This window comes from Melospiza georgiana, chromosome 3, assembly GCF_028018845.1.
Source record: "Melospiza georgiana isolate bMelGeo1 chromosome 3, bMelGeo1.pri, whole genome shotgun sequence".
Lineage (NCBI taxonomy): Eukaryota > Metazoa > Chordata > Aves > Passeriformes > Passerellidae > Melospiza > Melospiza georgiana.
This window is the reverse complement of record NC_080432.1, coordinates 16,853,804-16,868,846: the sequence shown is the minus strand read 5'-3', so window position 1 is coordinate 16,868,846 and position 15,043 is coordinate 16,853,804. Positions and strand designations below refer to the sequence as shown.

The window sequence follows — 15,043 nt, the reverse complement described above, 5'->3', positions numbered from 1 at the left end:
GACTCAGAAGTCATCTCACCTACAAACTAAGGTGGCATGAGGTGTCTGGAGTCTGTGTTTGCTATTCCTGAGCACATCTGAGGCCTTGTTCACCTGACTGCTGTTGAGACAAGAGCTACCACATCAAGCCTTGCTGAGCAAGCTTCTGGGGGGCCATTTGAGGCAAGGGTGGACCCAGGGAGTAATCTGGCCTCTTTCCAGCACTGCTGGTAACATCTCCCTGTGCATTCAGACTCTTGCTGATGCATAAGCCCTGTAATTCTTCCAGCCTTCAGTAACACCAGGGGGCTCTATTCAAAACCTTCACAAGCAAGATGCTTCAACAGAACCCAAGTTGTGGCACTATGGTCCTGGTTGAAACACAACACAACATGCACTGAAGGTGGTGAAATTGGGTCATTCCACTGCCTTCCACCTGGGTCTGTAATCCAGGGGCCACTGAACAGTTATCCAGAAAGAAGTGATGAGCTACAGAGCTTTACAGTCTGAATAAGCTGCAAAGTGAAATATTGACAGATTTCTATTTCTCTCTTCTCCCTCAACCTTTGAGGTGCTTTGGCAGGAGGCTGTAGGACTGGATGTCAGCCACAGGAAGTACTCAGCACGGTCAGGAAGCTACTTGAAGTGGTTTGTTTCAGAGCAGGCTTCTGGGAACATAGGAAATGGAGGAGCCAGGTTTAAAGGAAAAGCTAGGAGGTCTGTTTCAGCACTGCTGGTGTCAGAGCTGTGGAGCCAGAAAGATGACAGCAGCTGACCAGCTTCTACCCAGCACAGGCAGGCTCACCATGAGCACATACATTTGAGGCAGGGAACAGAACGACCTCAGCCAGCATTACTCATTAAAGCACTCACACTTTTGGTGCTCCCTGCTACACTGACAGAAGTGTGTGTTCTCTGCCCATCTGCTGTTTTGAGCCTGTGAAGCTCAGCTCTGTAGAAGACATTTCCTGGCCTGTAGTGGGTGGAGAAACACTTGTCTCCTTCTTGCACCCTCTGCCAAGCTGGCATTTAGCCTGGTTAACACTGCAGGTTTGTGCAGACAGTAACTAGAATATGTGAGGTCACCACTTACACTGCTCACATTTTAGAACCTGCTGTTTCCAAGCACCATATCCTGAAGGTAAATGTGTCTACACTGTCACTTACCTCTACAAAAGTAGCAAACTGATGCTAAAGCTGGAAGGAGAATACTTTCATGAAGGAACAGTGGCATGCCTAAGTAGATGTTGTGTCCCAGGTTCCTAACCTCATCCCCACAATTCTGCAGCCAATTCCAACAGTCTGGAGGAACTCTTACTATTTCAGGGCCCCCACAAGCTCTGGTTCCATCAGATGGTCATGTATTTTGTCTCTGCAGTATCCCTCATTAGCCAGAAGCTCTGCCCTGGGAGAACAGCTTGGTATCCTGTTCCTTCTGCTACACCAAGATCTGAAGCACAGAGGAAGATTGCAGCCCACCTTCCTGAAACTTGCAGGAGAGATTGCTAAAGACTTGCACATGAGCAGTACAGCCCCTTCTACCCCCAGGGAGCCAGGCAAACCCAGCAAACAATACCAGTGAATCCCAGCCTCCTTACAGCAAGGGTGAGAAAGGGCTGCTCTGAGGAAGCTGTGAAGCTTTTTGGGACTTGACTGTCACACAGAAGTGAAGCAATATTACTCACTGGCTCTGTCAAGCTGCTGTCTTTCTCCAAGAACTGTACAACACAGTATGCCAGCTGCAGGAAAAAAACATGGCAAGATTAGAGCTTCCTCAAGCGTACCCAAGTGCTACCACCTCCTAGGCTGGCAGTAACACCATGCCCATTATGTTGCAGCTCTAAACAAATCCAGTTTACTGATGGCAAGTGAAGACTAAGACCAAGCAGGCAGGGCATGAGCTCAGGACATTTGTGCAATTTAAAGGACAAAACTTCAGAGCAGTCCACAGCCAATACATTGAGATGAAAGCACAGCTGCACACTCAGTGCTGGGGAAGAACAAACCTGACTGACACAAAGCCCTGCCCCACAGAAACAGGGCTGAGAGAACAGACATCTCTACTTAGTACCCATATTTTTTCACTTCCTATCCCAAGTTCTCATCTTCTCTATTCTTCTGTTATGTACTCAAAATTGGAAGAAATTAATCTCTAAACCAATCTAGCAGTCTAGCAAGCCAACTTCTCCACATATCTCAGTGGTGACTAATATCTGATACACCACATGCACTGGCTGATGACTGCAGCTAGGAAATTTACCTCTCTGGTTTCAGCAGGCCCCCAATATTTCACAAGCTTCCAGCACAGAAAGACAAAGCAAGCCACAGCATTGAGACACTAGGAAATGTCAGGATACTCTCCTATAACCCAGTGGCACAGGCCCAGACAGCACAAGAATGGAATAACCACTATAGTATGGGACAGAGTCCAGAACATCTCACAGCAAGAACTTGTACAATGTGGCCTGGTGGATAGCTGTAAACAATTAGCTTATAAACTAATATAAATATAGAGAGATTTTAACAGCTATAAGCTCTTGCAAAATCCCAATCTGCCCTTGAACTTGAAGCACTTCTCACCTGTGGATGGTACACACTGAGAGACTTCACTTTGTGCAGTGGTAACAAGACTCTGATGAGGAACATCTTGTGCTCTTCCTTCAGAGGCAAAGCAAACCCATTGATTATGCTGAGAAGAAACAAGAGTCTTGTTCAAATTTTGACCCAGCAGAAATACAGTGCCTCACCCCAGCCCCTTGAGGAAGCACCCCCAAAAGTGTGGTCACTGCACCCCAGCCTTCACACTGAGCTCAGTGAGTGCTCTTGGCAGGTAGCACAGGGAAATGCCTTTGAGGAGCCTGGGCTCTGCTCTGTCCCTGCCAGGCTCAGCCCCACACACACTCAAGCAGAACCTCTGGGGAAGGCCAGCACTGAAGGAGCTCAATGCTTGAGCCTTGTGTGTTCCAGACAACTTTTCATTAAAATCCTTTCCTTAGGATTTTTCCTCCTGAGAAGCTGGGAGGCCTCAGGAACAAAATGTAAACAATCATTATCTGCTGCTGTGGAATGCAACAGGTGCATCTGTGATTGGTCTCATGTGGATGTTTGGAATTAATGGCCAATCACAGCCCAGCTGGCTCGGACTCTCTGTCTGAGCCACAAACCTTTGTTATCATTCCTTTCTGTTCTTAGCTTAGCTGGCCTTCTGAGATGAAACATTTTCTTTTATTCTTTTAGTATAGTTTTAATGTAATATATATAATAAAATAATAAATCAAGCCTTCTGAAATATGGAGTCAGATCTCTGTCTCTTCCTCCAACATAAGACCCCTGTGAACACTGTCACACTTGTGCATTACAGAACAGGAGGGTGGCAGCACAAGAGGGCCACAAACAGAAGGGAAGCTGAAACCTGGGAGAAGGCTGCCCATTGCTAGGGCTTCTCAGAGCTGTGAGGAGCTCTGCTCTCTCACTGCCTGCTGAGGCAAGACAGCAAGTGTGACTGGACTCAATAAAGAACAGGACACAGATCTGGGGAGGAGAAGGCTACCACTGTACTTATCAGCACACTGGGAGTACTTCATGCTCTGTCAGACAGATTCTCTGCAAGAGGTGCCTCCTGCAAGGACTGCTGAAGGAAGGCACTGCCTTTTCACACAGCACACTGGGCTGGAGGCCACTCTCACTATGGGCCCTCTGGGACTCCCAAAAGTGCCCTTACCTTCCCAGGATCTCCAGTAGCTCTGCAATCCCATTGTGGTGTTCTGTTTCATAGATGAACCTAAAGAGAAGGATGAGAAGTCATTGCCAAATGCTGGATACAGTTTCATAAGCAAGAGGAAGGAAAAATGCTGGAGACAGAGAGTCTACATGGTAGTAAGAAAGACCTCACCTGTAAAATATATTATTGATCTGCCTCCTCACATATGCTCTCAGGCCCAGGAACTTCCCATAGATCCTGTGCAGAATAGTTTTTAGGAAATCTCTTTCTCTGGGGTCTTCACTGTCAAAGAGATCCAGCAGCTGTGGGGAGAGAAACTCAGTCAGTGCCTGCACACTGCCTGTCTGGGCAAAGCTAGCAGCAACACTGGGCACTGCTCCTGTTTGGCAAAAACAGCTCCTTCAGCTGAGTGATGCCTTCAACACCCTGAGCACAGTGGTCATTTCCCTGAAACATGTGACCTCCTAGTCACAAGCTGGAACCATCATTTCTTTCACCTTCAGAAGCACAGTGATGGCCTACAGAGCTGCACATCCCCAGATTTCCCCTGCAAGGCCCCTGTGCCCCCCCTCCATCTGTACAATGAGTTATGAGTTCCAGGGAGTACAGCTCACACACTCTCTTGCCCTTCACAGAAAATTCTGTCTGCTCATTCAGGACAAATAAAGAAAAGTCACATTATCAAGCACCAAAATCTGCTGCAGCTCCTCCATAAAGGTGGTGCACAGTGGCAGGGGCAGCAATTACTTACAGATAGCACAAACTTCTGGTCAATGTATTTCTTGGCTACATTTGGTTGAAAGTCAGGTGACTCCAGGAACCTGAGGAAGAACTCGTACACCAGCTGTTGAGGGAAAAGGAGAGATTACTTAGAAATCTCCCTGTCCTCTCACCAGTGTTTACTTCACATTTTATGTTTTCCTTCTCTTTAAGGATTCAGGGAAAGGCTGGGAAGCCCAAACAGGAGCATAAAGGCCAGTGTTTCCTTACCCAGTGGGATCAACTCAGCTGCCCTTGCTTTAATGGGCAAGAGTCTCTGATGGCAAAAAGCTGCACAAATCTGCCTGAGATCTCATCACCGCAGGTCTCCCAAAGATAACACCCACCTCCTCAGATTAACACATTAGGCTTGGGAAACTCTTCTCCCATCTTCAGCACACATACCTACAGAGATCAGAAATCTCCAGAGATGTCAAAGGCTCAGATTCATTGGATGCCCTTGAGACATCCAAGGAATAACAGAAGAGCAGAGAAATGAAACAGACCCCAGAAAAACATGCAGTGTCCTCTGCCTCCTGGGTACTGACTCAAGGTTGGCTTGGCCTCACTAAGCCAGGAGAGCTGCATGCTGTGTCCCACTTGGAAAACAAAGGGCAGCTTGCTTTAAGAAGGTTGTCAGTGCTGAAACATCAAATTCTGGTCCTCCTGTTCTCTGAGAGGACTGAGTCCACTCTCATTTCTCCTAGTGGTCCTGAGAGGCCACTAGGCCAAACAAGATCAATGCATTTGAAAGGTCTGATTTTGGAATTGAAGGAATGATAGGACCATGCACCTACAGGTAGGGCCTGGCTGCCAAGGACAGCAGTAAAGAAAAAACTGAGGTGCTGACTAAAAAGCTCAGCATTCAGTTGCCAGAAATCCATGCTGGCTGCTGCTGACTCAATTCTGAGAAACAAATGCTGCCTAGCATTCACAGCACTCTGGTGCTGAGGACACGCTATTTCCATCAATGCTCACATCCCTATGTCAACTGCAGCAGTGAGAAGTGATTAACCACTGCTGCAGAATGACACCTTATTTCTTCTCTGTATTTTCTGCTTCATTCTGCAGTACCTGCCTCTTTTTCTGCCTTTGTCTGCTTGACAGCACATCCCTGTGCCAGTGCCTCGAGCTTTCCTCCTGACTTCCACTGCTGAGCTCTGCTAAATCACGCTCACTTGTCACTTTCCTAACCCTTTTTATCTAGTCTGTCTAAAGCCATCTGCAGGTGAATGTTGCACAGAGTCATCAGCCAGTTCCCAGGACACCCTTGCTTCCTGCAGTACCTAAGAGCCACCTCTGACCCCTGGGTGGCAGGCCTGGTCTTTCCTCAGCAACCCTTGCAGGCTGGTGAAGCAGCAGTGGCAGGGCTGGCAGCCTCTACATGGACTCAACTTCTGGGAGATAAATTCACCAGATTTATATCCCCCACTGCTCCTCACCTGAAGGTGTGGCCAGGCAGCTTCTAATGTAGGCTCATCTTCTTCAGGGTCAAATTCTGCTCCTGTGGGATTGGACGATGGTGGGAGTGTCCGGAAGAGGTTCACTGAAAACTGAGGCGAGTGAAAAAATTGCATGAATGACACTGTGACACCTCATGATGGTCCTCCATAGAGCAAACCCTTCACTGCAGTGTGATTTGTCCCAGCTGTGCCCACAGGCTGATCCCTTCCTGCAGGCTGCAGGGCTACACTCTGCACAAGTGCAGTCTGTGACAGAGACAAGAGCTGCCACCTCTCCCCACAGCAGGCACTGTCACCACCACCACCCCCACACACACTTCTCTTCCTGAAGGTGGGGAGATAAGGAATGGGTAGCACTGGGGTCACACTCCTCTCTGACAAATCCCCATCCCCTCCTCCTCCCACACTTCCCTGTTTCTTTGGCACAAAAGCCACACAAACACTGGCTCTGTGCCCTACCATGATGACAGCTTCAGGGTAGATGGCCTCGGTGACAACATCCCGGTTGTGTGTGATGTACTCCACCATCTCATTGAGACCTGCTCGCTTCACCTCCTTGAACTTCAGGTCACTGAGGGGGTCAGAGATGAAGTCAAAAAGAACGCAGCACTGCCGCAGCTTCTGGATGAAAAGCTCTTCTCGTTCGTGGGGAGGAGCATCTGTCAGACAAAGCAGGGACATCTGTCCTTGCAGACAGGCACCTCACCTTCCTGCTTTACCCAGGTAGCACTGTGCTTTGCTCCCTGTGGCTTCCCCCTCCCCTGTCACATTGTCCTTGAACTGAGGCACTGTTATCCCTGCTATGGACATGGGACAAGGGAGGCACAGAAATCCCATGAGGGGATTTCAAATGTGGTAGCAGTTTCTAACCTGATAAGCATTGATCTCTTCTGTGTACAGAGTACACTGAAAAAGGAGAGCAGTGGCAACCATGTCCTGCACCCCAGAGACACAAAGGGAGCTGAGCAGCACACACTGCAGCCTAACCCTACTGCCAGACAACAGGGCCAGGAGCTACACATTAACAGATTCTCTTTTTGATACAACTGGAAACTACACACTGCCTTGGCCTTCCCCAAAGGCTTGTCTGTGTCTGTGAGCAGCATCAAGAAATGGCTCTGCCTCAATGACTGCTGAAAATGCTTTCTCCTTGTCCATACTCATGTTTAATTGCAATATAATTTACACTAAGTGCTAATACCAAGCTGCCCTAATGTGGACAGGTTCAATTGCACTATCATAATTTGCAATGGAAACACAATGAGGAGGAAGCCTGGTCCTTCCCCAGGAATGGGTGGATGTAGGAACCAAGCACAGCCTGCACCAAGGTCTCTGCACTTTACCACCTTCCTGCACAGCCTCCTGAAGAATCTGAGGCAATCCTCAGTACACAGAAGCAGGTTTAAATACCTCAACTGGGAAGGTAAGTATGAAGTTTGCATTAAGAATACTCTGATTATTTTAGACCATCCATTGATTCTCTATGGGCTAACAAGCCAAGCACCTTTCCATGTAACTGGCTGGACAAACTGCAGCTTGCCATGCAGGTCACTTCCACCCCACTGCCTGTTTACCTTTGAGGGCTGGGAGCTTTTGCAGCTCGCGGTTTTTGCTCAGGTTGAAGCGGGAAGAGCTGTGCCGGCGCTCCTTCTTCACAATCTGGGGTCCCCCTGAGTACTTGATTTTGTTCAGCTGGGTTGGGGGGGGAGCACTGTTGCTGGGCCGCTTGTTTGAGGTTGGCTGCTGCTGTGGCTGCTGCTGGGCCTGCTGAGGCTGCTGCTGAGGCTGCTGGGCCTGGAGAGGGAGAAAACAACAACTCAGAAGCTTTTAGCTACAAGCCTCATAAGCAGATGCCCATCAGCATCTTCTTGGAATGAAGAAACCTGGCAGGTTTTTCACTGTTGCACTTGCAGTTGAGTGCATCTCACCAGCTCTAAAGCTGCTGGTTGCCTCTGCAGCATATCTGCAAAGTAAACATCAGTTTTACTCGTGTCTGCAAGGTACCACAAAGACACTGGAGCCTCTCAGCACAGCCAGTGCTATGGATGTGGAAAGCAGCAAAGCAAAAGTCACATCTTGTGACAAATTACATGGAGCAGAAATAAGAACTTTCTGTGCTCCAAACAGAAATCTCAGCGTGCTGCTGTCCCTGCAGCACTCTGTACAACACACACAAACAAGTTTAGAAAAGCAGCAATTTGCTTCCTTGTCCCTGTGCAGGGAATCACTTGTGAAAGAGCAAAGCATGTAGTACAGAGCAGACATAAAGGCCTTGGAAAGGCAATAGTGAAGACCACGACAATTATTGCTGCACTCATGGTCCAGGAGCCCCTATAAACCACATGGATCATACACACAAACATACAGAACCTCAGATCCCAGGCTGTGGGCTGTCCCAGCCCATCCTGGCTGCTCTCTCCCATTTCTGCCTCACTGCTGTCAGGACTTCTGTAGATGGGCTTTTCCCACATCTCTCCTTTCAGCCACACAAACTCTCTGCCTGCATTCTCCTCTCCCACTGCACCTACAGAGGCACTTTCTCATGTTTAGCATGTGACCAGAAACTCAAGCCAGTGTTTGCTCAGCTCAGCTCTCTTCTGACCTTGCTGAAGCTCTCTTGGTTCAAGTCCCACTTGGGCCATAATGACTCAATAACTGACCCTTTAATTTCACACTGACCCAACCTGTGGAAAACTCAGACAAAAGAGGGCAACATCCTGCCAGGAAGCAGAGAGAGGGATTAGCTGGAACCAGCACCCAGCCTGCCCTGGCTGTGCTGCATCAGCCACCTCCTTCCTGCTGGCACATGAAGCCAAGGAGCTGCAGCATGAACCTGTTTAGGATACAGCAAGAACAGCACAATGGATGGGGAGCAGAGGTGAGTGGAATTCTTGGACATCACCTCCTTCTCTCCCCATAATTCTCATAGAGCACAGTGGTAGGAGGGCAGACCTCACCAGGACAGTGACCAGCAGTGTTTTAAGGGAGTGCAGGAGCTCAGCAGAGCTCACCACCCTCCAGATGGCCAGTCTCCTCCTGGCTGAGCTGCAGCTACTCTGCACACTCCTTTCCCTGGTTTCCAGAGAGGTGCAGCACAGCACTGCAGTGCAAGAGCAAGAGTTACTGTACCTGCAGCACGTGGGAAGGCAGCAACTAGGAACAGGGAAAGGTGCCTAAAAGGAGATGCTGCTCTACAGATTGGGATCTTTGGAGCAAGTGTAAAGACTCCTCATGGACAAGAGGACACAAGGTGAAACATCAATTTTTTTGTCAAGCCATTACTTTGAATGAGAAATCAGAAAAAATTTCATTCTGGTCTGGCTCTGTTTGAAGGAAATCTTGAGTGGTTCTGTTTCAAGCTCAGCTCCAAGCCAAGGTGGGGGGAAGACAACAAGATTTGAACTCTCCACAGTTTACATTTGTTTCAATTCCCTTCATAGAGCAGTGCTGTCCCATGATGAGAGGAGGGAGCCAGATGAGCTTGTGATAAAAGCTGCAGTGTCTGCCAAACAAAGCAGGCCCAGACTACAAACTGGAGGCAACTTATCCTAAAGAGTAGTCTCTGCTCAGTTAAGCCAGGACAAAGCCTTGCTGGCCAGCCTCCAAGACTGAAAAGTTCATTCCTCACCCTGAATATTTGGGTATCAGGGCAGTGTGAACCACTCAAAATATTGTCCAGATGCCTTTGGGAATCCTCACCTCTGCATCACTGTCTTTCCACAGGGAAGAAGGGAAAAAAATCTGAATGCTGAGCCACCACAGAGCAAAGATGGTAGAGAGAGAAGCAGAAGATGCACTGGTGGCCTCCCAGGTAACACTGAAGGAAGCAGGACACATGGGCCCTCCTAGCTGATAGGACATGTCTGTGTACTCCTCACCCACCCAAAAACCCCACAGGCAAATGCTCAGAGCATGGTGTGGTTACTGCATGTGAACAGGCTGCACAACGGGGCTGGAAAAGTCCACCAGTCTCCAACAGTCCACAGTCTCCAACATCTTGCACAAAGAGAGACAAAACATAGTTTCAGGTTTAGCTGCCAGCTATTTAAGAAACAGCCATGCACATGCAGAAGTCCCACAGCTGAGATTGCTAGGGAAAACCCGATGGCTGGAGAGGTCAGGTACACTCATATGCTGCAGGGTTTATGATGGGCTGCTTGTACAGGCACTTTCTGGGATCAAGTTGAATCCCTGCTTTCAGGAGGTGCTTCCTGTGGCAGGCCTGCTGTCCTGCTGCCTTCAACACCTCCTACCTTGGCCACATGAATCAGTAGAGGCTTATTTTAAGTTTCCTAACACTTTCTTCCCTGAAGTTTCCATCCCTGAAAACACAGCAGACTACTGAACCTGAAAGCTTTTGTCTTTCTTTCCCTGATACCAACACCAGCTCCATGGCTGCAGGCACCTCCCTCTCCCTCCCTGAGCAGGCTCAGCCCCTCCTGACAAGCAGGGCTCACACACTGTGACAAAGCCAACAGCCTGGGGGACACTTTGCTGTGCCTGTCACACTGAACATGCTGAGGTGACCAGAGAATAGCACAAGGTGTTTGCACCAAGCACAGTGGGGTAGCCCCACTTTCCCCACTGCAGTGGAGCAGCTCCTTGTGCCAACAGGACATGAAATTTAGGGGTTATTTCATTCACCCCTAAATGAAACTGAATTAGAACTCCTGCACACAATCTCCCTGCCTCCAGTTCACTTCCTCCCTGCTGGTTCCCACCACCTCTCCTCCCAGTTAGGAACTTGCCTGCACAAGCCAATGAGCCCCAGGCCCTGAGCCTGCTCTGTGCCATTCCTCCTCACCCCAGAGAGCAGAGATCCTGTTCCCCCAGCCCCCCTGAGCTGTGCTGGCTCCTCCTGCTCTCCTCCAGCCGTGCATGACCTCACCTCTGCAGGCACTCCTGCTGCAGCTGGGTGCATTGCCACTCGGGAAGCCCTTTCTGCCTCACTGCTCCCTTGAGCATCCCCTGCTTGCTAAGCTTCCCAGCCCAGATCTGCTCTCAGCTCCTCCTCCTCCTCAGATGACTCTTCCCTTCCCATCCCTCAAGTCAGTACCTGCTCTCTTTGTCTGCTGTTACACAGCTTCCCTATTAAAATGAGGCTCTGTGCCTCAGAAGTAGCACGAACACACTGTAATGCTGGCTCTGAATAATGAACTCCAGGTACTGCAGTAACAAGCCCCATGGAGATATGTGCAAAACATGAAAATACAGCAGCTCACTGAAAAGGTACAGCCTCTCCCAGAGCTGCAAATCTCATCAGCAAGGCTCCAAGCTGCCCTTGAGGCTGCAGAGCAACTCCCATCTTTACTGCTGCTAATGCCTGCTCCCACTTCCAGGTCATTAACTCTTTTCCCCACCCAGCTGCCTCTCCCAGTCTTTCTGGCCAGGAGGAGTAACTCTTTCTCATCCTCTCATTCAATGCTGCCTTGGTCTCTGACATTATTTTTTTTCTCCTTAAATAGCTACCCAGAAATTCTCTGCATTCACATACTCATCATGTCCCAGAAGGACTGAATTAAACATACCTTTCATTTCCCACTCCCTGCTCTCATGTTTTACTCCACTGCTCCTTGTCTCTTCCACAGCAAACTGCCCCCACAAAGCCAGGGGCTGTGTTGGCTATTCATATCAGAGAAATGCTCATCTTGGAGTAAAACTGAGAGCACTGCAGTACCCCTGGACTAAAGAGAGAATCCAACACTCTCCTTCCCTTGTGGATGTGCCTGCTTTTCAACATATCTGCCCTTCCAGATCAGCTCCTTTGCTGCACAGAACAAAGCACTTTGCTTAGGGGGCTCTGGACTGGCTCCTACCCTCTTCATCTCCCTCCACACAGATCCCCACAGGAGCTCTTTGTCCACTGCATTTGCCCAGATCCATCAAAACAGAGCTGCTCTGCAACAAGCTTTACTCATCCCACCAGCTAGACAAGTTGCCTGCAAAACAAATCATAACTTTCTGGTACCAGGATAAATTAAAGTTGATTCTTTTCCCTGCTCCATGGAGCATGGTGTGAGAGAGAAAAGCACAAACTGCAAGAGGGCTGCCCACATGGCTGCTCCCCTGCTGCAAGTCCATTAAACATCTACTGAGAGATGAAGAAAAAGGAAAGATTTTTTTTTAGTGCACCCAATTTTCACCCTAGAACAGGCAACCAACCAAGCATAGCTCCACAGGAGAATTCACAGGGCATGAAACTCCCACAATGGCAGCAGAGGTATCCAGGTTGGGCTCAGCCCATCAATCCCACCAGACAACTCCACTCCCAGCGTTTCACAAGTCAAACTACCTCTTGCTTCTGACATGAGGAAGGAGTTTTGCTCCCAGCACACATTACCTAATTCCTCACCCATTGTGAAAGTCAAAATACCTTTCTGTGTTTCCTGAAGAGCAAGAAAATCGCATTCAAACTGGTATACATTTCTTCTTATCAAGCAAAGAGCTCTCTTCCATTCTGCAGCAGAGTACTCCAGAGACAAGAAAGCATCAAGAAGGAACAAACTTCACTGCAGACTCAACAGGGATAGGAAGAAGAGACCTGTGACAGCACACACTGCAGAGGTGTCTCCTTTCTGCTCTGCTCTCTGTTCCTATGATCAAAGGAGAGGCAGCTTTCCATCTTAAAGGAGGGCTGGATTTTGTCTGGAGTATAAGGAAGTGGCTAGCTATGTTTTGTGGGAGGGAATTTCAGACACATCACTCCTAAGTTTCTCCTGCACCCAGGCAAATATTACATGCCATTTCAGGTCACAAAAGGAAGCCTGTCACTTGTGACATTTTTCCCTTCTTCAGAGTGACCTGCTTTGCTGGCTATCCATTGCAAGACCCAGACTTTCCTACACCTTTCCAGAGCTGTGAACTCAGCAAAGAGTTACACATAAATAAAAGGTAAGTCTGACCTATAATGCCAACACAGGAGTTCTCTCACTCCCTTGGAGTCTGCAGGCAGCTCTCCCACCAAGCTGTTTTCAGCTGCATACACAGAATAAAACAGACAGAGGCAAAGGCCAGGATGGGGGATCTACAAAACTGCTGCCTGCTCCAAGGCACACAAAGTAAGAATGATTCCTTGCTGGCCACATGGCAGGTTAGGCATGAGCACAAAACTGAGTGGCTTGTAGTGGGTTTATTTTCTGAGGCTCTGCAATGCAGATCTGTGCTTTGGAGTCTAAAATAACATTGACTACAGCCACGCCACTGTACTACACATTTCTTCCTAGTCTTGATTGGCCCTACATCTCTCCCATGTCCAATCCTCCAAATGACAAGTGCAATGTGTCCCAGACAAGACCAGAGCACACAAGCTTCTATGGATGTAGAAGTGGCACAGCTTGTTTGCCAAATTGTAGCATTAAAATAAAACCACATATACATGCATGCTTCCTCAGATGTGTATAACATTCTTCTGAGACGATTCTCAAATTCCACAACCACTGCCTGAATGCCAGACAAACTCAGAACTACCAGAAAAGTTCCACTGAACACAACTTTGTGCTAACCCTAAGGACAGCTTATCATACCATCATATTCTGCTGAGGCCATTCTAATGTATCTACCCTGGCAACATCCAAACTGAGAGTGAGACTGCACATCTGGGAATACAGACTGTGCCTTCTTGTGAGGAATGCTGCATTCAGCACAAGGCTGTTATACCACAGGAGAGCCATTTCATCTCTAGCAGTTCATTCTCTCAAGTGTTCCTATCCATTACTTCCTAATCTCACTCCTCCAGAAAACGCCTCAGAAGAACAGATCTTTTCCCTTTGCTTCTCACTACTCTCCCACTCTGACACAAAGTGACAACAGAGTTGATGGCACTTTGCTCTGACAGGAGCAAGGAGGCTGCTCCCATCTGCCAGGCTTCCACCTCCTTGATAATCATGGCATGTCCCTTTCTGCAGCCAACTTTGCCATGCCCTGCCCACCTCTGTGAGCACCACTCGCCCTCAGCTTTGTGCCAAATGTCTTTTTGCAGGTCTGTAGGGTATGAGACTCATCAGCTGGTCTCATCCATAGTCATTGTTCCCTTTGGGCCAATTTTGCTTCTCCGACTTCTTAAGATCCCTGTGACATGTGTTATCTGGTGGAACAGCTTGAAGCAGCTAAAATGAAAGATTTTATTCCTCCCCAAAGCTTGCACATGCACACTGCTGTACCCAAGGTGAAAGTCTTACCTCTTCTGAATTCTCAGCCCCACCATCCTTCCCGCTACTGCTGCTGCTGCTGCTGCCAGGCTTTGTGGTGCTTTTGGTAGACTTTGGAGACTCCTGAAAGGATGACAACACAATCAGAGAAAACTCCACCTTGCTCAAAATGCCAGCATCTCTCTGCAGAGCTCAGGTGTGAGCAGCCAGAGAGCACGCCCTGCTCCGGACATCCCCTCCCAGCCCTTTCTCCCTGGGCTTTCTCCCATCCCGAGCGGCTCCCGCGGCGCTGGCTCCCAGGACGAGGCCAAGCTCCGAGCCCGGAGCGATGCTGGCATCTCCCGGCCCGGTCACCGCGGGCTGACCCCGGCCGGTGACAGGGCCCGGTGCCCACCCAGCCCTTCCCCGGGGCGCGGCCTCATCGCAGATACGCGGTGCCAGGCGCCCGCAGCCCCGGCCCAGCCGCCCTGGGCGGCGGCGGCGGCGGCGGCGGATCGGGGGCCTCTCCCCGCCGGCGGCGGGAGCAGCGGGGCCGGGGCGTGGGTGCGGCCGTACCTCCCCCACCGGGAGCATCCCCGCGGCCGGCGGAGCGCGCAGGGCGGGCCGGGCCGGGCCGGGCTCGCACGGAGGCACCGCCGGCCGCCCCTCGCGCCCTCCCGCCCGCCTCCCCCGGGCCCGCGCGCGCCCCCGCCGCCCTCCTGCGCCACCCGACCCGCCCGCCGCGGGCGCGCGCCCGCGCCCCCGCCCCCTGCCGGCCACAGCCCCGTGCGCGCCCCCGCCCGAGGGCTGAGCCCAGGCAAGGCCGCGCCGGGGAGGGGCGGTGAGAGCGAGCCGTCGGCCGCCGCGCCGCGCGCGGGAGCTCCCCCGGCGCCGCCGCCGCCCCCGGGGCCGCACCTTCTCCTTCTTCAGCTTGTAGGGCATGGTGAGCGCCGGCCCCCAACCGCTCCGCGCCCGCCGCCGCCGCCGCCGCCTGC

The 15,043-nt window shown here is 50.3% G+C and overlaps 1 protein-coding gene across 1 annotated transcript in view; it reads right to left on the bottom strand.

Moving 5' to 3' along the window:
• Positions 1-15,043, bottom strand: part of PPP2R5D (protein phosphatase 2 regulatory subunit B'delta) — a 27,575-nt gene extending 12,532 nt beyond the window's left edge. Inside the window, exons 1-10 of the mRNA XM_058020040.1 lie at positions 14,964-15,043; positions 14,100-14,192; positions 7,497-7,716; positions 6,382-6,581; positions 5,902-6,012; positions 4,452-4,544; positions 3,872-4,002; positions 3,701-3,760; positions 2,560-2,668; positions 1,665-1,718 (exon numbers count right to left, since the gene is read on the bottom strand). Of these exons, the coding sequence (XP_057876023.1) occupies positions 1,665-1,718; positions 2,560-2,668; positions 3,701-3,760; positions 3,872-4,002; positions 4,452-4,544; positions 5,902-6,012; positions 6,382-6,581; positions 7,497-7,716; positions 14,100-14,192; positions 14,964-14,990 (1,098 nt within the window). The 5' untranslated portion in view covers positions 14,991-15,043. The remainder of the gene's footprint in view (positions 1-1,664; positions 1,719-2,559; positions 2,669-3,700; positions 3,761-3,871; positions 4,003-4,451; positions 4,545-5,901; positions 6,013-6,381; positions 6,582-7,496; positions 7,717-14,099; positions 14,193-14,963) is intronic.